This window comes from Cimex lectularius, unplaced genomic scaffold (genome assembly GCF_000648675.2).
Source record: "Cimex lectularius strain Harlan isolate CLEC.00 unplaced genomic scaffold, Clec_2.1 scaffold218, whole genome shotgun sequence".
Lineage (NCBI taxonomy): Eukaryota > Metazoa > Arthropoda > Insecta > Hemiptera > Cimicidae > Cimex > Cimex lectularius.
This window is the reverse complement of record NW_019392822.1, coordinates 354,559-377,089: the sequence shown is the minus strand read 5'-3', so window position 1 is coordinate 377,089 and position 22,531 is coordinate 354,559. Positions and strand designations below refer to the sequence as shown.

At 32.9% G+C, this 22,531-nt stretch overlaps 2 protein-coding genes across 3 annotated transcripts; both read right to left on the bottom strand.

Annotated features, from left to right (window-relative positions):
- Positions 1-814: 814 nt before the first annotated feature.
- LOC106672094 (phosphatidylglycerophosphatase and protein-tyrosine phosphatase 1) lies at positions 815-10,168 on the bottom strand. 2 transcript variants are annotated; one of them, XM_014403245.2, is made up of 5 exons: positions 9,852-10,168; positions 7,111-7,191; positions 3,829-4,020; positions 3,508-3,753; positions 815-1,164 (listed from the first exon to the last, which is right to left on the bottom strand). In XM_014403245.2, the coding sequence occupies exons 1-4, from the start codon at positions 9,987-9,989 to the stop codon at positions 3,526-3,528; spliced, it is 639 nt and encodes a 212-aa protein (XP_014258731.1). In that variant the 5' UTR covers positions 9,990-10,168; the 3' UTR covers positions 815-1,164; positions 3,508-3,525. The 2 variants fall into 2 exon arrangements, with proteins under 2 accessions (XP_014258731.1, XP_014258724.1); XM_014403238.2 differs by having other exon boundaries at positions 3,516-3,753.
- A 7,848-nt stretch (positions 10,169-18,016) lies between these two features.
- Positions 18,017-22,021, bottom strand: LOC106673096 (muscle-specific protein 20). The gene is made up of 4 exons (XM_014405057.1): positions 21,832-22,021; positions 18,549-18,760; positions 18,354-18,474; positions 18,017-18,281 (listed from the first exon to the last, which is right to left on the bottom strand). The coding sequence occupies exons 1-4, from the start codon at positions 21,859-21,861 to the stop codon at positions 18,090-18,092; spliced, it is 555 nt and encodes a 184-aa protein (XP_014260543.1). The 5' UTR covers positions 21,862-22,021; the 3' UTR covers positions 18,017-18,089.
- Between the last annotated feature and the right edge of the window lie 510 nt (positions 22,022-22,531).

Genomic DNA, 22,531 nt, shown 5'->3' with positions numbered 1-22,531 from the left:
CAAAATTATTTACAGCCTTATTACATTAATATGCCCTGTTTATTATCACATCCTTCTTGGATTTAATACTTGCATGCCAGACAAACCTCTCTTTCCAGTTGGATTAAATAAATATATGACAATGTTTCTTTTGCAAAAAAATACATAAATAAATGAGTCTGAAGTTTTTCTGCGGTTAAGTAAGATTGTTTTTTCAACAATTAGTGACTTTTTGTCTATTCTGAGTTTTTAAAGTTAACAACAAAATCACATTAAAACAGGGATATTGTGAAAAAATTCGCTACGGTTAAATTGATAGCAAGGTGAAAAAAAATAGGACCCGATGAATGTTAACATTAATGACGTTTAATTTTTTTAAAATAATTAAATCAACTTTTAATAATTTAAAATGAAAACAAAAATACATTTAGAAATAATTACTTTGACCCAGCCACTAATAGTTGGCATCTATGATTACCATATCATCTTTTTTTTATATTTTCATTAAAAATTATGTACAATTTATTAAATAATGTAAACTTCACAAATTCTTGCAAAGTTTACAATTTTCGCAAAATATAATTATATAAATCAAACCTTTTATCTGGACATAGATTTTAAATATGTGTGAAATTTATGCATCCTGTATTATAAATGGTTACAATTTATATTAAAGAGAGAGAGTTAAAAAAACGAAAAGCTTTAAACTGAATATTGTTTGGTAGTTGCTATTCACCTATTGTTAAAGATCGAACGAAATTTACAAAACAATTGCCAAAACAACTATCGGCGATTAGTTTCCTAGGAAATAATTACAACAGGGGGATAATATATATTTTTTTTTTTTTTTTGCCAATCTGAGACATTGGTTTTTAGGGAATGTTTACAAATTTTAATTTCTTGCATGTTTTAAAAAATTTAAAGCTTTTCAACATATATCACAGAAAGTTTATACTAACTGAAATTGATATCAATACAATTTTAAATTAATGATACAAAAAAAAACAAGTTTTTCTGAAAAAAAATGTATGGCAATTAAAACAAGGAAAATAATTTTGACAAATATTGAACTATTTCACTGTATTACATTTGTATAAGTCCAGTTTGCTTCACCTCAGTCGTAAATATGTGAAGAACCGTTCCACGGACCCCATTACGTCATTTCTTCTACCACCTTTAGTTATACTACAAGAAGAATAAATAATTTTAACATTCAACAGAAAATATTATTAAATTTTATTACAATTATTTGTTTAAGTATCAACTAGAAACTATTTCTGAAATTGTGAAAGTTTAGTAAGAACTGTCATCGTACATATACTCGGATCAAATTGGAAGACTTTATATAATACTTCTGAGGTTCTAAATTATGAGTGACAACTATTTGGCACTCAAAACAAACAAGATAAATTTCGGTAGATTCTTCCGACTTTACTGTTCATTTTTTCACATCTAGAACATATAATTCAGGATAATTTAACCATAAGACAAACCATTCCCCCACCACACCCACTGGTTTGAGTTTAAAGTTTACGTCTACTTTAAGTTCTTTTTTTTGCAGGATAAGTGTGGGATAACTTTATCTTAACCAGTTTGTAGCCCCGAAGCACCAACTCCTCATCTCAACTGGCAACTATTGGTGTAAAAAGAGGGAAAATTGAAATAGTTGTCCGTTGAGATGACTTGGTGTCTCGGGGACTTAAGTCACAATAGCTCAAAATGGTATAAGCACCGGGGTAATCCGGAGGTTGTGGGTTCGAATCCCGCTCGTGACACTAATTTTTCATCTCGACCTACTTTGTGTAAAAATTAATAACTTACTTATGACTCTTAAATATCCTGAGCTTTGTGTCCCTTGCTTAATTTTTCAGGGTACCTGTCAGAAATTGGAAAATATATGGCCTACACTTAGCCAGATGTGTAAATCAAAAAATTAAAAACTGACCAAAATTTTAAGAAGTTCCATTACAATAAACTAAAAATGCTTATTTATAAAAAAAATTAAAGTTATGCTTATCTTCAAGAAATAAGAAGAAATGACTGAAATGTTTGAGTTTAAAATTTAAGTCTATTTGAAGTTTTTAAGGCTAATTTTTTTACTATATGATAAACTTGGGATAATTTACTTATGACTTGTAAATATTGATCATAAATATGTATATTGAGCTGCATTCCTTTATTAATTTTTCAAGGTACCTGGCACAAATTAGATACAGGCCAGCACTAAGTGGGACATTTAAATGAAAAAATTAAAGACTGACTGAAATTTGAAGAAACTCGAATACAATAAACTAAAAATGCTTCTTAAATAAATAAACAAATAAGACGATGAAAGCTACATAAATCATTGCCAAAGAAAGAAGAAATGACAAAAGACTCCACTGAAATTTTTGATTGTTCGATATTTAAAAAAAATTTTTTTTTAACCTGTAGGTTGTTTAACAAACGGATATGACTTTGGCAAAACTACTTTGTAGAATTTTGACAAAATTAATTAACGCCTAATTAGTCGAGATGATCGAATTACTGTTTTACCACCTTGTAAACCTCACCACTTTTACAACAAAATTACTTATATCTATTCCTTTTTTTTTTTTTTTCATAAATACATAATTGAAATAATGATAAAATACGCTCCTCAAAAAAATTGAAGTATCGTGTTGTTTTTAAGTTATAATTTGATGTTAACTCACAAAGTAAACAAAGGTGTTCGCTAATGATTTGAGTTTAATTTATTTACATAATTTATGCTTATGTTTATGCCAAACAATAACCTGAAAAAGACTCAATACTACCTTCTTTCAAATTGTGATAATCCATCATTTTTTCTTTAATAATGAATGCAGCTAGAGTTCAACGAAGGCATCTAAACGAAGTAGAAGTGTCTAGAGCTGTCACACTACTAGAGGAGGAATATTCATAGTGTCAAGTTAGAATCTGCCTTTAATTTCAGTTGTGTAATAAAAGTTTGTGAATTTTTATCTAAATCTATCAACCCATTAAAAAATGAAGCTTCATTTTTTTGAGGAGGGTATTAAATTACCTGTTAATAAGAGGTACAAGAGCAAAAATCAAAAATGTTTGAACACATTTCAGTACAAACACAACAAAAAAGTTTGAAATAGAAATCAATCCAAAATATCACACTTGTTAATCTCAAAATAATCCTAAATAACTTCTAATATTTATGTAATAAAAGAGACTGTTTAAACCCAACCTTTAACTATATGAAATCTTTGGGTGATAAAGCCATATTAATTTTAATTTAATTATTAAGGTCTGTTTAATAAAAAATTCTGCTGACAAGAATTTTGTAAAAATATTTAACTACTATTTGGACCAGATTTATGTGTAGTCTTATCCATGTCATCACAATAATTATCCAAAATCGGAAACAATTATTCCAAAATTTGTTGTCATTTTTAATATAACAAGGATAATTAGATAATTTAAAAATAGATTAGAATTAAATACTATTCATATTTTCCAACTAATGCCTAGATAAAAAATAAATCAAAGTATGTTTACATAAATACATTTTTTATCTCATGTACTTCCAGACGACTCTTGTGACGTAGGCTGTACGGAAGGCAGTGGTGGTTTTTCTTTTGACAGAGTTGTAACAGGTGTGTTGTTCGACAATTCAGATGTACCCTTTTTATTACTGTTGGCGTAGTACGTTCTCATCGCTTCCCATTGGATGGCATGAAATAGAATGTGAGCCCGTTTCTGTCTCATGTAATCAACTGCTTCTTCTGGATTCCAACCGTTTTTCTAAAAATAATTTCAAATTACAACAGTTGATCAGTCATCAAATAGCTGTCGGAAACTTCTAAATTGAGCACTCACCGACATGAGATAGCATCCAACTAAAGTAGCACTGCGTGTACGACCAGCTTTGCAATGCACATAAACGCTGAAATTTGTATTGCGGAACTTGTTTATGAATTGTACCCCTTGGTTTAACTTATTTTGGCATGGTGCTTCAAAAATATCTCTTGTACTAAGCTGGAGAAATTCAACATCTCTGTCTTTCCACTCCTAAAGCAAAAACATTTTGAGTAGAATTTTAACAGTACAAAACTCATTCTTGTGACACATAAAAATGCTGAATGTTAAGAATTCTTATCTTTTTAGATTTTATTTATTAACTGTACAATACCCTGTAGGATGCAAGGAGTGTAATCAGATCCCAAGTGATAGAAAAATGGCATACATATAATACTGACACTCCTACGAGGCCTTTCCTTACTTGTATTAATTCCAATATAAGCGAGAAGCTGGTTTCACAACGTCAAATGGTCAAAGAGGGATTGTTCTATTATTATTAGATTAAGATCAAATCATAGGATCTGTGGAGTACATTTGGAAAGGATCAAACAACGTAGGGACCAATTATGTGAAACATGTAAGGTAACTGAAGATCTTAAACACATTATGATTTGTAAAAGATATTACAAGGAAAGGAGTTTGCTGTTTGATAGCTTGTATTTAATGGAAGAAGTAGATAAACCCATTCAACTAAAGATCGTTGTTACAAATGAAAGATGAAAGGGTTTACACGTACATAGTGAATTTTGTGCAATCTACTTATATGACAAGGTCAGTAAACGGCCTTCACTGAAAATGTAAATTTAGAGAGATATTGGGAGGAAGTGTGTGTGAGGTCTGTGGGGTGTCGGTGCAGTTGCTGCTGTGAGCAGAGGGGGGCTCCATGAGTATGTATAGCACCGGTGGTCTAGGAGACGCTTTTTTTTTCTTTGCTTTGATGCATACAGCCAGTGTCCCGTGTTGCCAGCAACATTATGCGAGGTGGACTTTTCCATGGATATTTCGATATAAATGGTTTTTATCCACGTCAGAGACCACCGTCCAAAAAGTAATTGCATAAATTGCACAAATTGAACATATATAAAAAAGGATCAGCCCGCTTTTTCCGCCGGCTCGTCTGTTGCTGCCGGGTCAGCTCCACCCAGTCCTTTCTTGTCACTCCTACCTAATGATAACTGTGACCAATCTGGAATAGTAAGGATAAAAAAAAATATAATAATAATAAAAAAATGAAAAACTACAATACAAGAGGAGAGGACTGCAGTGGCCAGTGGTTAAGGTATATTTGCAAAGTATTCGTAATTGCAACGCTGATGGTTCAGGGTTCAAATCCTTGCACAGCTCTTAAAATTTTAATTGGCATCAATACAGAAAAGGTATTGTAAAGTGGTTTGATCCCTTGTCCAAGACATGAAACGCATGGGCATTAAAACTCCCTGTATGACAGCAATGACTGTACAATACGTGAACTCTCTACAACCACATCCCCAGGTTACCAATGTTACCACATTATGCTACCAACATTTGTGTGTGTGTGTGTGTTTGCATCAATAAACAATGTAAAATTCAAACTATACAATTCGAGTATTAATATGTATGATTTTGTTGTTACCTAATTTTTAATCATCAATTTTTGGTAACTCTTTTATAAATATTTATTGTATTTTTTTAATGACTTCACCTTATTTTTATTTGACTACTTCGTCTAACATCTTAACACACCAACAAAAAAGTTCATTAATCTAATCTTATTTTGATGGCAGAACATGAATTCACTAAAAAAAAAATTAAAGAGCCTTTGAACATTTCACTTTGATTTCTATACTATTTTTTTGGCAAAAGTGAAAAAGCTAAATGTGAGTTTATTTAAAATTAATTAATTTATCAAGATGATGAAGTTTGTAGATAGCTTAAACACAAATATGCCACTGCATTGTGTACAACAACAAAGAATCTATATGTAGAATTACAGATTATCAGACAAAATCGCCTAAATGTGTAACAAAAAATGAAAAAAATATGTGATAAAAGACAAAATGGCATAATAGATTGAAAGAAGATCAATTCTTTCAATCAAAGAATTAAGAATGTAAAGAATAAATAATTGGCATAAGTTGTCAGGCATGATTGCCTTGAAATGTAGTATTATGGTGTGAAATATTCTGGGAGATATAAATTTTTATCAAGGCCAGCCGAACCAACATTGTCCCCTGGTCTTTGTAAAACTTGGAAAATGCTCAAAACTATTTTCGTCATCTCTACCGTCAGCTCATTAGAGGAGATGAATTACTGTTTGTCTGAGAAAAGTTTTGAATTTATGTTAAATCTCAATACATTATAAACAAAAATAATCTTTTATTAAAAATATTGAAGACAAGGCAGATTCAAAAGAAAAGAAAAAACGCAGTTCCTCCATTAAGATATTGAAGATATTAAAATCACCTGTTCATCAGGTAGTATTATCATTTAGGATAAATGGTTATGTGTGTTGGATGTACTGTACAGGATAACCGGAAGGAGGTTACAATTTTGATATAGCATGGGTGATCTCATCCACCGTTATATTTGAAACCATAATTCGAGCTTTTAACAAATATTCACCACTTCATCAGGATTATTATTATAATTCAGGATAAAATGGTAAGTGTTTCAGCAGTTCTGTATAGGATAATCGGATGGAGGTTATGATTTTGATATAAAATGGATGGTAGATCACGTCCACTGTTATGTTTAAAATAATAATTCAAGCTTTTAAAGAATGTATTCCCTTCATCAGGACTATTATTATAATTCAGGATAAATGGGTGTTTTAGCAGTTCTGTACAGGATAATCAGATGAAGGTTACAATTTTGATATAAAATGGAAGGTAGATCAACTCCACTGTTAAGTTTAAAATAATAATTGAAGCTTTTAAATAATATATTCCCTTCATCAGGACTATTTTTGTAATTCAGGATAAATGGGTAAGGTTTGGCCGTACTGTATAGGATAACCGTTTGAAGGTTACAATTTACAATTATAAAATGGACGGTACATCATGTCCAGTGTTAAGTTTAAAATTGTAATTCAAATTTTCAAGGAATACATCCTGTACATCAGGATGTAAAAACTGTATTATATAAGTATTTAATAACATATGGTTTCAACATAATTTATGAGTTGACAGTCTACCATTTGACACCGTCACAAATGTGATAGTTGAGAACTTATTAAATCATTCTGAGCTGACATGTGACTTTATGTAAAGTCCATAAAAATTTGGATCATTTCAAAGATCAACAAGTAAAAAAAGTACTTACTGCACAGCTATTGGAAAACAGGTAAAGTTCATAATCCTCGTTCATAGAAACAACTCCTCTCACGTTTTCTTCACTTATTAACTACAAATAAACAAACAATAAACCATATTGATTAGTTGCAATTATATCATCTTATATGTTATATCTTCAGTGTGTCTGACTCTTACAGACCAACTCAGTGAGGATAGGAAGAACACAATCAGTGGAACCAAGATAAAAAGGATAATTTCTCATTCGACTGATACGCTAATCTAAAACGATCAAATAACTATTTTAAACTGAAAGTTGGGAGATTTCTCTCTTTATGAATGTGCATTTTGTTAATTTCCAATCACGTTTTGGCCTTCAGTTGAAAAAGAAGCCAAATTGGTACAATGATAATTAGAAACTATCTAATACAAGAGGTTGGAGTTAAACAAGCTGAAATATACGATAATTATCAATTTCTTTAGATGCCAGGGCTCTCCTAAATAATGAAAAAAATTGCTCTGACATAAAAAACACTGATGCATGCCCTACATGACAGCATAAGTAAAATTCAACATGTAAAGTATCGTCGATTTAGCCAGATCTGAGGCTTCTCTACCAAAAAAAGATCCTGTAATTGAATTTTTTTCACAAATAGTGTAGTACCAATTTGAAAAGTCAGTATGACTATTGTTGATAAGGTAATTAAACAAAGACAATGTCTATCTCTCACTCGACGAGTTGTAATCTATGAAAATTATTTTTTTCTTTAATCGGCAGTCCTACCCAAATAACGAAAAATGTCTCAAACATAAAAAGCAATAACATGTCCTATGTGACTGTCAGCCCATGCAAAATTCAACATGTAAAGATACTAGGGAAGCTCTAAAATTTTTAAATTAGAGTGGACTTTCCATGACATGAACAAGAGTAAAAGTCAATCAACAATATAGTCAGATCTAAGGCTTTTCTATCAACAAGGACCCAAGAACTGAATTTTTTACAATCTCAAAATAGGGTAGTACAATTTTGAAAATTTGGTTTAACTACAGTTGATATGGTAAATAAACGTTCTCTCTCAACAGATTTGAATCTACAAAATTACTTGTTTCTTTGATCACCAGCACCACCTGGATAACGAAAATGTCTGAAACATAAAAACTGGCAAATATCCGATATGAATGTTTAGCCCAAGTAAAATTTAGGGTAAATGGGGTAAAAATTTAGGGTAAATGCACCAATAGCAGACAGTACACCAGTAGCTGCAATCCTCCTCAAAAAATTGAAATAACAGGGTTTCAGAGCCTCCTAAACCACAATTTCAAAAATTGGCAACTTCTGTAGGTATCTCCTCTTGGTTGCCAGCTCTACTTGAGATTTGGCAGGAATCATAACCTAACATCAACAAGTTCCTCCCAGTTGGTCTAGTGCCCTAGGCGCAGACATTGCCTGCAAGGACTCAGTGGTATGTTTTCGTCTCAGCAGTTCATCTTCTTCATTTTATCCTACGCTTTTTGTGATATTTCTAACACTGGGTGATTGTAAATTGTGTTTGTGTTTTTGAAAATTATTTTGCGATAGAATTGGGAAATTTAAGGGGTGCCAGTTACTGGAATCTAATATTGGGCCTTCTGCTAGTAGCCAGCAGGCCTGGAACATAACACAATTTTCTTCATACCGTCATTTCCTCTATTTCACGTTTCTCTCTCGTTACATATCCTTACAGATCCCTTTCTGACTTATGGTGGAAACATGACCGCATGATGAGAATTCTTAGCTTCAGGCTGATGATCTAAGCCAGTATCTGTTATCATAGAAGATGACAATGTACTGGAGTATGGGAATTGTGAAAGTCAGGACACAACACGAATGAATGCTGAACCCACACACCTACTTCACCAAGATACGTGCTCTCGATACCTTTACCCCCTAATTTGAAAGAAACCAACCTCCTTGAAACTCCTTTAAATGACTTCCCAAGCCCTTTACAAAAAAAGCACTGCCTTGGACTGATCTTCCTAATAAGAAATCAAATAGGAAAAGTTACCCAGGTTTCCTAATTTTCAGTGTTGGAGAGAGTTTTACTCGAAAAAAGAACGAAAAAAAGGAAGATGGAGAAAATAAGAGGAAGGGAGCTGACAAAAGGTTAAGGAAGGAGAGAAAAAGAGAGGTGTAAAGAAATAACTTGCTTGCTGCTTGCTTTCTAAATAAGAAAAAATGAGCGATTAGCTGAAACATAAAAAAACTGGAGCATGTCGTACATGACTGTGAAGCTCAAGTCTAATGCAACATAGATACAACCAAAGTGCTCGTGTTTCTAAATGATGGTGGATGTTCCATGATGTGGACGAGAGTAGAGTACATCAATGATATAGTTTACTAGCTATTATAGTTATTAAAAGAGTCGGAGTCTACAGATATTATTTACTTGCCATTGCCTTCTAAATAATGAAAAATGAGCAATTGACTGAAACAAAAAAAAAATGGTCCTATATGACTGTTCAGCTCAAGTCTAATGTAATACATAGATACAACCAAAGTGCTCCTGTTAATAAATGAGAGTGGACTTTCTATGTAATAGACAAGAGTAGAGTCCATCGACAATGCAGTTTACTAGTTATTATGGTTATTCAACGAGTCTAAAGAAATTATGTACTGATAATTTTAATAATTACACTGATATACATTTGATATAACGGTTAGGGTTACAGAGTCGGTAACGTTAACCAAAATTTGTTGGTTTTTAAGTGAATTTATTGGATGGATAAGCCTACCTTGTCGGTCATGCTGCGGAAAGGCAACGCGCCTAGAATTACAGTATCGTCGATCCTGTCGTACCAGTTGCGGCTCGTCATTTTCTCCATCAACACGTTGTAGAGGAGCGTCGGGTAGAATGATAGCCTCGCGAACATTTTCCTGTCTGGATCTTCTTCAAAAACGTGGTGGGAACAGAAATCTTCGTAAAACAATTTCTTCCAGTGAACAGAAACAAGTCCGACTCGAGCCCCCAACGGCTTAATTCACAGTCAACTGGCAAACTTCGACGTGAAACGACAAGCGTACAGTGACCGAGTAACAGTACTCACTTGTTATCTTCTGAAACCTCGGCATTTGCAGCTGTCCGACAGTCGACCAAAAGTCACCGCCTGTTACATCTCTCGATTCCCGGACATTTTTAACTGCTCCCTTTTCCAAATTTCTCTGTTTTAAGATAATCGACGGAATATTTAACAACAAAAATTAATAATTTGCACTTTTTTTTCTTGGAAAGAATCGTTTTTTTGTAATAATCACAGGAGATGTTTGATCACAATCGATTCCTCGATGGAATTCTTATAGATAAATCGATCCTCTTTAACCCGGCTATTTCGAAAATTGGTTGACCCCTAGAGATTACATTTTTTTTTTGCTTTATCAGGGATATTCAGCCAGATTCAAGTACCAGTGACTAACAAGAGATTACATTCGGTTGATGCAAAAACAATGTATGTTTTTGATATTCAGTAAAAACAAGCTACAATTTAACTTCAACCAAGTATACACTGACAGGCAAAAAATTCTTTCCACTTGTAATATAACTGACTTGTATATATTTTTATATATTTATCTAAGTGCCACATTTTTTAATGTTTAATAATCGAGTCTTTGTTTAAAAAAGTAAATTAAAAAAATGTAAATTGTTAAGGAAAATGAAGAATAAAAAAAATAGAAATAAATTTTAAAAAAGACGGACAGATAAAATTTGTTTTAATTTTGTTTTAGATTTTTAATTAATATTTCAATATCGCGAATTTGGCGCCACACAAGTCTACAATATGCTTTAAACATCCAAGCATAAGCGTGCGGATGGAAATTCCATTTAATTTTCAGAATCGTTATTAGATATCGGAAATAATATCATTAAAAAACTTAAATTATCCGAGGAAATGTTATGGATAATTCAATAGAAGAGTTTTATCCGTTAGGTTTATCTGAGGAAGAAATGAGCAATAGAGCTGTAATGGCAGGTAGAAATGATGAAGTCAAAAAAATTAATCATCTGATAGTGAAACGACTACCACGGGAAATTGCTAAGTGTGTTTCCATAAATCATGCAGAATCACTAGCTGGTGACAAAGACGACAATGAAAGCGTAAGCTTACAGTATCCCTTTGAATATTTACAAAATTTGTTTTAGATTTTGAATTAACATTTCAATATCGTGTATTTCCTCCTCTTGCCTTAATTACATCTCGAAGGCTGGATGTTAGCCCATTCTTCACGAAGAGACCTTTCAAGATCGTGGAGTGTATCAGGAAGTGCTCTTATTCGTCTTTTAAGGTTATCCCATAAACGTTCGATGGGGTTCAGTCTGGAGAACGGGCTGGCCAGGCTAAGACCTGATGTTATGCTGTTGAAGGTACGTTTGTACTACGGGAGCGACATGTGAACGGGCGTTATCGTGCATTAAAATAGGATGTCGCTGATTTCATCGAGGATAGGCAATGATGATGTTCCAAAATTTCATCCACATAGCGAGTGGCCGTCAAAGACCCTCCACGAACTCTGTGCGACTCTCCAATGAAATTCTCGCCCACACCATCACTGAGCTACGTTGAAAGGTTGGCTCTGCGAAAAATTACAAGCTTCGTACCTTTCATTTCGCCTTCTCTACACTCTTTTGCGCCCGTCTAGAGCAAATCTGTAAGCATGCCAATCGTCAAATACCAATGACTGTGTTCTCGAGCAAACGTGATCCGTGCAACTCTGTGTTCTGGTCAATTCAGGTCCTTTTACGGGGCGAAAAGCCAATAGACCGTACTGATTTAATCTTTTTCGAATAGTGCGTTCAGAAATTTGGACACCTCGTACTTCCTGGAGCTGGTGAATCGCTCGAATAACACTAAGGTGCCAGTTTCACAAAATTCTAAAAGCCAAAAAACTGTCATCCTGTGGTTCTGTTACGCTAGGGCGTCCAGGACCGGGCCTTCTATGGTAGGACACAGTTTCTCAAAAACGTCTAACGGGATCTCGCAGTGTTTCGTAGGGAACTCCGATGGCAATAGCATACCTCGAACGACCATCATCAATATGTGCCACACCACGCGCAATATCCTCAGCACTGAGTGGCATTTTTAAGTTTAAAAATTTAAATTAAGAAAACAAAGGTGAAAACTAAACAGTTTATTCAATTCAAATGAAACTGAATAAACATTTTAAATTCCGAAAAATCAATTTGGTGGATTTTTTGCCTGTCAGTGTATTTATCGAAATAACTTCCATTACTTTCTATACATTTTTGCCTATGCACAACCAAAGCATTAATCCCAGAAGAATAGAAACAAGGATTTCTGGATCGACGAACAACCGAAATGCTTTTTCTATGTCATTCTGGCTTCTGAACCGTTTCTCGCACAAAAAGTTGTTGAGATGTTTAAAAAAGAGATAATCTGGAGGAGAAAGATCCGAGGAGTAATGGTGGTAGTGGTAAAGCTTCGTAACCCAACTTATGAAGTCGTGCCAGAGTACGCTGTGCGACGTGTGGGAGTGCGTTGTCATGAAGAAGTATAGGCCCCTTCCGATTGATTAATTCTGTCAATAAATGTCGCAGTTTTCGGTCCATCTCATTAATTTCATTACAGTACTTTTCAACAGTGATGGTTTCACCCGGATTGGGGAAGCTGTAATGAATGAATCCCGCAGATGACCACCAGACAATGACAATATTTTTTTATTGGATGTAAGCTTAGCTTTGGAAAGTGCCCTGGTTTTTCACTCTTATCCAGCCAAGAATGTAGAACGCTGTCTATTGTCGTATAATATCCATTTTTCGTCACACGTTACTATATGACCGAGAAATTGACCATTTTTGCGTACGGAAAGCATTGAATACATTTTATACGTGCGATTCTTCTGGCGGTTGTTCAGCTCATGCGGAACCCACTTGGCAAGCTTCTTTGTTTTCCCGATAGCTTCCAGATGGCGAACGACTGTGGATTGGTCAACACCAAGTAAATAAGTAAAGCAAAATCCGGGATTAATTCTACTTGGCAGAACGTTTTATTAAATTCATAAATAATCTATGAACTCCAAAATTAGTGTTTTACGCAGCGTGTCGGCCAGTAGTTTGTTATGCAGCCCAAGTTTGGGGTTTCTAGATCTATGACCAAGTTGAGAGAAAACAGAGATTTTTTATGAAAAGGCTCCTCAACCTTTCTTACAATAAATTATATTCTAAATTTAGAAGTAGGAATGAATAGCATTTATGTATATACTTTTGGACTGCATTTAAAATACATTTCAAGTAATAATTAAAAATATTCTTTGGTTAAACTCATGGAAGAAATTATGTAATCAGGACAATATTAGTATAGATGTAAATGAAAACGTAGAAAATACTTGGGAAGAAAATTTATGTAAATTAATGAAAGCAAGGAGTGAACAGCTGAACTTAAATTTTAGACCTTTTAGACCAGATTTGTGCCACCTTTGTTCATTGTCAAACCTAAAAGAAATTCAAGATACAAAACAATTGATTGCAGTCTGCCATATAGAATCAAATATTTTAAGAAAGATAATTTAACAGATTCTGAACTTTGTAATTATCTAAACGGTAGAGACTGGGGAAGTAATTATTTAAAAGATGCGCTATATTATAGAAAATTACTTGTCAGAGATTTTAATTATTAGTAGGAATTCATTTTATTTATTTTTTCTCTGATTTCTTTCTTTTTTTATTGTAGTAATAAAAAAAATTGTAAAAAATGTATTTCAACTCAGCTGACAGATTAGTATCCAAGCAAAAAATATGTTTTCGCAGATAATTTTTTTATTTTGTAAATAGTTTTATTATTATTACTGTTATAATGCAGATTTTGAAAAGGAAGTCCAAAATATTTTTGGTTTTTATGAAATAAAGAAAATTTATTCGAAACATTTTTCACCACAATTATACATCTTTGCCAACGTGTAATCAGCGCTTTTATTCCGCTGACATAAAAATCTTTCTTTCGAGTCACAATAAATTTTTAGAAGGCTTTTCGGCTTCATCGCGTTCTCTAAAAATTTTATCCCTCAAGAAATAATCAAAATGCCTAAAAAATGGAAATCTGTAGGTGAGAGGTCGGGTGAACATGGATGGTGGGGTAAGGTTGCATATCCTGTCCTCAAGCAATGCGACATGTGCCCCTTACGGTTTACCAATGCTGGACCTAGACGTTGCATTTTGTCAATTTCTTGGCCACATTTGTCTGTGTGATAGTTTCACCACAATTGAGGTAATAATAGTGAACAACCCCTGCAGTACATCACCAAACAGACACCATAAATTTTTTGGGTGCAGATTTGGGTTCGGGAAATTTTTTGGCGCTTCATCCTTGTCCAACCACTGACCTGTACGCCTCCTGTTACCGTACAGCATCCATCATCGTACGTGATGATTCGATCGAGGTGTACTTATGTCAGATAGGAGAAGGTAGTCGAAATGATCAGTCAAAAAATTAATTTAGACCGATTTCCGCGAAAGTCGCTATCAAGGGGCTAGAATCACGACAATGATGTCAATTCTAATTTTTGACCATTTTCTGGCTTACTTTGCTTACAGAATATTTGTTATGAAAATTTGTTATAAGTCTTTGGCGAGAATCGGTGTAAATTAATTTTTTGACTACCTTCTGCATAACTGCCATTCCTAATGCCAGCTATAACATCATTTTTCTCAAAACCCATGGGACCGATTTTCATGGTTGATTATTCGTCAATCATAAATTTACCCTATTAACAACATCAAAATTAACGTAAAATTTAATTTATTAATAATTCACAAGGTTAATAAATATGAACATCTACTTACAGTACAGTAACTTATGTATCCAAGCATTGTGAATTTATGATTGATAGTGGAACGAGATCTACAAACCGTCCATTGTACCTTCCAACTGGTCATCTAAAACAATAATAATAGTAGCTTATCCTAAATAAATAATGTTACTAATAATATTCACGTATTTATCCTTTTCTTGCCCAACGTTGCCTCAGGACAACACCAAATTTAGGAAATTTTATAAAAGTCAACTAATCCCATGAGTTTAGGGCGGGTGCGATGTTTTCCTTAAATGTTTTATCCCGAGTGTTGGCAGCATTGATATTTTTGGCGCCAGTCTAAACTTGGAATCTTGGAATCTTTAGTCTCTAATCTGGCTCTTCACCTGCATCTCTCTCTTTTTTTTTTTTTTGTTACATTTATTTGGTATTTACAACTACAAGTGATGTATTAAGTAAATATGTTCGTATATGTTGAATTATCATTTGAGGCTCTTGTAGGAGAAGTTGCCCAGTGGTAACACTCCTTCACACTGATACTTGTTCAGTCTTCACACAACGAGACCTTCTCATTGTGTGAAGACTGAACAAGTATCAGTGTGAAGGAGTGTTACCACTGGGCAACTTCTCCTACAAGAGCCTCAAATGATAATTCAAAATATACGAACATATTTACTTAATACATCACTTGTAGTTGTAAATACCAAATAAATGTAATAAAAAAAATATATTTGCCAAACATTAAATTTTTCATAGCCATTTTATAATTTAACCCTTTCTTGCTTCAGAGCGATGCTAATTTAAGGAATTTTGTTTAAGGTTAGCAGGAAAGGTCCCTGCTCTGTTTTTTCCCGAGTATTGGCAACACAGATCTATTTGGCGCCAATCTAAAATCTCTATCATTATTAGTGCAGAAAATGTTAAATCCAAATGTAAAAAAAAAAATATATATATACATCAACATACAGCATTAGAACGTGCAGCAATTTAATTTTGAGCCCCAGATTCGCCTTTGAAAAAAATTCAAAATAATTATTTTCTAAATAAAAAACAGAATAAATACCACTACAAAAAAACGTAGTTTTAATAAAGAACTGTTTAACTTGGGCGTTCGTCATTTTTTTATCAACGCCCTTCGCTAAGAACATTTGGCAGAGATACAAAATGAAAACACACGGATTATTAGAACTAACTCAATCAGAATTAAGAATAAAGATACGTCAGATGATGATTTCAGACAGAAATTCAGGTCAAATGAGTGTATTTTAAGGTGTTTCAGACGTCAACAACTAAAATACGATTCAAAACGCCGAACTTTCAGTTCTTCCCCTGACCTAGTATTAAAAATGAATACAATCGAAAAGCTTTGGACCAAGGGACTTTTTGCTTGGATTTGAGAGTAGAGTGCTCAGCTCAGGGGACACCCTGTATAATTTGAGCTTTTTTGAGCTTAGCTTAACTAAAATCTCAGTTCGAAAATCAGGAAGCACCAGCAAGATTTGTAATTAGGACATTATTGTCCTTCTCTCGGGGACAGTTGTTGGACTTTTTAGTCGGATTTGAGACATAGGGTGACCTCTTAAAGTATTGACATCTGCTCATAGTAGACCCCTATAATTTTAGCTTCTTTTAAGCATTATATAGCTTAAATCTAGTTTCGAAAATTATAAAGCACCAGCAAGATTTGTAGTTGGGTCGTTTTGGTCTTTCTCTCGTGGCGATGTTTACACGGATCTTGTTGGAGTTGGCAAGCGAACACAGGAAAACTGGAAAAAGGGTTGAAAAAATGTCGTGAAAACTAAAAAAAAAAAAACTAAAAAAAACGAAATATCTTGTATACAATTGAGAATCTTTGGACAATATGTACTTTTTAGCCGGATTTGAGATATAGGGTGACCTGTTTAAGGTATTGACATCTGCTGACAGTAGACCCCGTATAAGTTTAGCTTTTTTTTAAAGCATCATTTAGCTTAAATGTAGTTTCGAAAATTATGAAGCACCAGCAAGATTTGTAGTTGGGTCGTTCTGTCTTTCTCTCGTGGCGATGTTTACACAGACCTTGTAAATCTAGTTTCGAAACTTAGGACGCACCGTCGAGGTTTGTAACTTGGTCGTTCTCTCGTGGAAATATATACAGACATTCTTGGAGTTGGCATATGTATACGTGGAAAATTCTTAGGGTGTGAAAAGAGATCGTGATTTCATTTGGAACGTTTAGGCAAGTTTCATGGTAATGAACATTGGCACTAGGTTCTCTTTTGTAATCTGTATTGCAATCTGTATAATATATCATAGCTAATGTCTTTTACTTGAAAAGTACGCCATGTCAAATTAAAATTTCGTCCGATACGCTTACTAAATATCGTTCTCTGACAGACCCCATTTATTACCGGTGGATTAGTCGAATTTTTTTCCTTAGTGGTTAAGACATCAACTCAAACAGCTTTTTTGGATCAATTTTCCTCCGAGATAATCTCATAAATGACAAAATTTTTTTCCAATTTCAGTACTCGTTAAGTCTGGATAATTTTTAAGGAGTTTGTTTTAGAAGTTGGAATAGGGTGTGAAAAGAAAATATCTTCTATTTTTAAACTGGAAAATATTTCGTCCGTTTGAGTAACAGAGGTGTTAGGCAAGTTGCCACCCTTTCACCCACACACGATTGGACTTTTTCAACGTCTTACGTATAATAGGAATAAAAACGGACCAGCCTCCGACGTAAACATATCCGAAGACAATTTCATACTTCGTCTTGGGAATAATTTCAAAGTTCTATTTATAACGAAAGTTTCCGACGCTAATTAGATAGCATGTTTGTATATTGAAAAATAGGCTACTTTGTATAAATGTTCTATCAACAAGGTTTTTGATGAAGATATAAATTTTTTGTTTTTTGGTGAAAGAATAGTCCTAAACTTGGTCTATTTTAATGTGAATTACGCCACTGAGATCCTCTCCTTCCTAGAATGTTTTCTATACATTTAAAATACCTCGATTTCCTCTATTTTGCTTATTTTATCTCTTGAACTATTTGATCTGGTTAAAAAATAAACTTTACGAAATATTATTTTATTTCAAAAAAAAAAAAAAAGAAAGAAAAAATCATTTTCCAGTACAAATAGGTTACAAATGGTACATATTTTGAAAGGTTTTTGCCGCTGAATCAGTCATCAGAACTGTTTTATTTAAAAAAATTATATTTTTTTGTACATTTATTTTCCGAGGAGGATTTTACGTCCAGCGCCAATGTTTTGTCCTGCTTGCGTCGCGCCTTTGTTCGAGCCGGCTTGTAGGCCGATGATGGATTCTCCAGCCCTGAGCTGTTCTTCCGAAAATTCTCTCTTGCACTCATCGGCCGGTTTGGGTCCGAGGTATGGACCAGTCCATTCCGGGTGTTTGTATGTCTGTTAAAAAAATTTAAAAAAGTAAAAAGAACAGTGAAAATTGTTTGGGAAATGTCACAGGGGAAAACGTACCGCCCTTCCAAGGGAGAAGAGGGTCATCGTGACTTGACCGATGTCTTTCTTTTCCCATAGGTCGACTGTCTGAAACAAGTCCAAGTCTGCGACTCCATAAGCGCCGAGAGCTTTCAAGAAACTAAGGAAAAAAACAAGATGAATTTATGTGATAAATTTAGGCGTCTTTTTTCCGCCATCTTGGGGTTTACTCACTTGTTTATGTTCTCCATCATTTTGAACTGTCCCCCAGACGTGTTGATCTTCGGCACGGATCCCGGGGCCAGTTTGTTCATGAGGGCGCAGAGCACTTGACCGTCTCTGAGGTGGTCCTCGTAAGTGGTGCCGGGGGGGAATTTCTCACCAAGAATCGCCTCCATCCATTCTTGGGCCTCTTTCTCCTGCTCGGGGTTCCTCTTTCCGGCGATCTATTTTAAAAAGAGAAAAAAACAGTTAACAAACAGATAAACACTGTTCGATTTATTATCTAAACTGAGTCTATTCTTGCAACGCATTTTTGTGCTGGCCCGTTTTTAGAATCACGTTCAAACAATTTCTTGAAAGACAGACGATATTACTCTTCGCCACAAAGTAAAAAAAGGGTAAAAAGAGTTTAGCAGTATTATTTTAAGCCACCAATTGAAGAGTCATAAAATCTAATTAAATTTAAAAAACTGTCCGTATGCAGGCTCATGGAAGAAACGATAAACCTCTTTTAAACTAGTGCATGAGAGTGCACTATTTTTATGTTTTACAAGCAACAAATAATGACACATCGGTCAATATATAGCTTTTTCCGTCAAATTAACCCTTTATTTAACACATTAAAAAAACTTAAGAGATGGTAAGAAATATAAGTATGTAAAGTAAAATCCCTGTCTACTACAGACTTTTTTTACTTTAAAGTAAAATAATTGGGCTCTTAGAAGACCACATGAAAATAAATTACAATTAAAATAAAACAATTATCAAATATTAAGCATTAAAAACAAATGATCCTTTTTTTATTTGAAATTGTTCCTAAATATGGAATAAATGAGCTCGTAAAAGCCATATACAAAATTAATTGAAATTAAATATTAAAATAAGTCTTTTTACTGAAAGAATATACAGAAATGTATGAATATCTCTCAAATTAAAAGAAGAATCCTTTAGGTTTTTATTCATTCAGTAGTCATTAACAATTTATAGCATCATATTAACTTTTTGCCCCTTTTCCATAAGGATGAGGATAGGATTGGGAAGCAAAGGGTTAAACGGAATCTATAAAGGAGTTATGATTTTCCCTCCCGTCGATTTAACCCTTTTCTCAATCAAATCGACCCTTTTTACTTTTGGATAAACTCTTTTATGTTGTAGGTATGGAGATGGTATGAACTTTAAGCGCGTCAAATTAACCTATTTTAACTTCAAATTAACCTTTTTTTAATTTGCAATAATCGTTTATGATTTGAAATTAACCCTTTACCCCGTCAAAATAACCCTTTTTAACATCATATTAACCCGTATAACTTCGAATTAACCCATGTTATTTTTATTTTCAAATTAACCCTTTCTTTAAGACAACCACAAAAATACATGAGAGATGGTATGCAATGTAATCGCGACAAATGAACCGATTTTAACATGAAATTAAACCTTTTTATAACATTGAATTAACCATGTAATTTTTATTTTTAAATTAACCTATTATTTAAGACTACAACAAAAGACCTAGGAAATGTAAGCGCGTCAAATTAACTTTTTTAAATTAATATTTAAAATTATATAAATTTTTTCCTGCTGTAAGTTGAGATAGTGATTTAAAATATTGAAAAAAAAGATTTTTTTAAATTAATTCGATTTTTATAAAATAATTATTTTCTCATTCTTCGAAGAGTTTTTTGTTTTTACATTTAATTTATAAAAATCTAAAATTTAATTGTAATTACTTTTAATGTGGCATTTTATTTATGAACCCTATTTATATTATAAAAAAATTCCGTAGTTAAAAGACGAGTCCTTTATTTTATTTATTTATTTTTTTTACGAGGTTTCGCAACAGTAGAGCTTATATCAACCCTCGGGGTGCCGGTGTTTTTGAAAAAAAAGCCCATTTGTAAGTATTTCGGGTTGGAATACAGGGCCACTAGATTCGAACACGAGACCTTTACCTCAGAGCGGTTCCTTTATTTCGTTATTCAATTTTAGATATTTTTTAATTTTAATTGTAATTAATTGTTATATGGTTTTCTAAATCCAATTTTTTATATTAAAACAACTACCAAATAAACAAGAATTTGAGAAATATTTATATATTTCAGCATATTGTTACAGTAAAAAGGCTGTATTTAAAAACTAAATTAAATACTTTAATATTAATTTCACTAATTTCGTGGTCCGCTTGACCAATTAATACATTACAATTAATTTTAAATACGGTTTTTAAGAGCCCAATTATTTTATATTTAGGAAAAATTTCAAATAAAAAGAAGAATCATTTGTTTTTTTATACTTAATTTTAGATTATTTTTTAATTTTTTTTTGTATGGTCTAAGAGCCAAATTATTTTAAACGAAAGTAAAAAAAAGTCTCTATAATATGCTGGAATTTTACTTTACATGCTTATATTTCATACTATCTTCTAAGTTTTTTTAATGCTTTAAAGAAAAGGTTAATTTGAAGTTAAAAAAGGTTTATTTCGGAAACAAAAAAGCGTCAGACAAAGGTTATAAAATTAGTTGAAAATTAAAATGGAGTTAATTTGATACGAAAAAGGGTTAATGTTCAAATTAAAAAGGGTTAGTTTAGCGGGAAAAAAGCTATAAAGTGTTAAAACCATCTCTGAGGTACCAGAATAATATACTATAAAATATAATATATTTTAAAAAATTATGCTCAAATATACAGGAATTTCACTTCAAATGTGTGTTTCATGGCACCTACACATTTTAATGCATTAAAGAAAGGATTGATTTGAAAATAGAAAAGGTTAAATGGAAGTTAAAATTGGGTTTATTTGAATTTTAATGAATATAAAAAAAACAGTTTTTTAAAATATGAGATATATAATTCAGTTTTAATATTAGATTATAGATAATTTTTGAATTGTAATCTTAACTAATTTACATATGGCTTATCTAGGATCCAAATTATTTTATATTAATATAAATGAATTTTATTTTACATGCTTTTATTTCATACCATCTCCTAAGGTTTTTTAATACTTTATAGAAATGGTTAATCTAAAATTAAAAAGGGTCAATTTGGCGGGAAAAAGCTATTTAGGTTTAAAGCGTGATCGTGGAATATCGAGTACTCCATCATCCAACGTGAGTGAATGCAATATTTTATGTAAATAAATAAAAAATTTAATAATGTATGTGTTTTTGAAAAAAAAAAAAGAGTTAAGAAGCTCAAATGTGCACAGTACAATGTTTATACACTTTAAGCTCTCTTAACGGGTAGTTGATGTTATCGTGATGAAAATCGTAAACTGTTCGATATTAAATTAATGTACCTTAGCGCGAATAGCCCTTTCTAGAGACATGGTTGCTCAAATGGCCGGCGATTGCAAATGAATCCGTATTGCCGCACCCTTCTCTTTATATCTTGGTCCAACGTCTAGAAATATCTCAGGGACTCATAATTTAGGCTCCAGTGGCCAACTTTCTGAGTTGGCCCATCTAAAATTGGACTTCTCCCCCCGCCCACCACTTTCTAAATTATAAGTTTGAATCACAATTTTTGTATTGAAGATGTCCCATCCGGAAACCGGAGGCAAATTCGTCCTTCGAGAGTGCAAATTTTATTTTTCCACCAATCGAGTTCTTATTTCTCATTTGGACGAATCTGAATCACCCCTATCATCACATTAATTTTTTTAACTTTAAACTTCGTTCCTAACGTTTAATTTTAATTGAAACAAGTAATTATATTATAATTAAATATATTTTTAACTAATTCTAAATTCTAAATTCTAAATTTGGCATTATATTGATGCTAATTTGCCAATTGAACGGGTGACAGTCAAAAGATATGACACCTGTTTATATTTAATGGAATATTTCATCACTGACCTTTTCAGCCGGAAACGCATCATTCTCAAAAAAATCTTTTAAAAAATGTCCAAATTTCCAAGCCGAAATTCAAATATTAGGACAAATCCTCCCCACTAGGAGAATTTTTGCAATATCTTTATTTGCAAGAAGGTACATTAC

What these genes read in the sequence shown, in the direction of transcription:
- LOC106672094 (XM_014403245.2), bottom strand. Translation starts at nt 9,989, where the DNA reads ATGTTCGCGAGGCTATCATTCTACCCGACGCTCCTCTACAACGTGTTG. An exon ending in TGTTTTCCAATAGCTGTGCA is followed by an intron (nt 4,021 to 7,110) that starts GTAAGTACTTTT and finishes TTTTTGCTTTAG; the next exon opens with GAGTGGAAAGACAGAGATGT. An exon ending in TTGGATGCTATCTCATGTCG is followed by an intron (nt 3,754 to 3,828) that starts GTGAGTGCTCAA and finishes AATTATTTTTAG; the next exon opens with AAAAACGGTTGGAATCCAGA.
- LOC106673096 (XM_014405057.1), bottom strand. Translation starts at nt 21,861, where the DNA reads ATGTCTCTAGAAAGGGCTATTCGCGCTAAG. An exon ending in AAAGGGCTATTCGCGCTAAG is followed by an intron (nt 18,761 to 21,831) that starts GTACATTAATTT and finishes TTTTTAAAATAG; the next exon opens with ATCGCCGGAAAGAGGAACCC. An exon ending in TCTTCTCCCTTGGAAGGGCG is followed by an intron (nt 18,282 to 18,353) that starts GTACGTTTTCCC and finishes TTTTTTTAACAG; the next exon opens with ACATACAAACACCCGGAATG.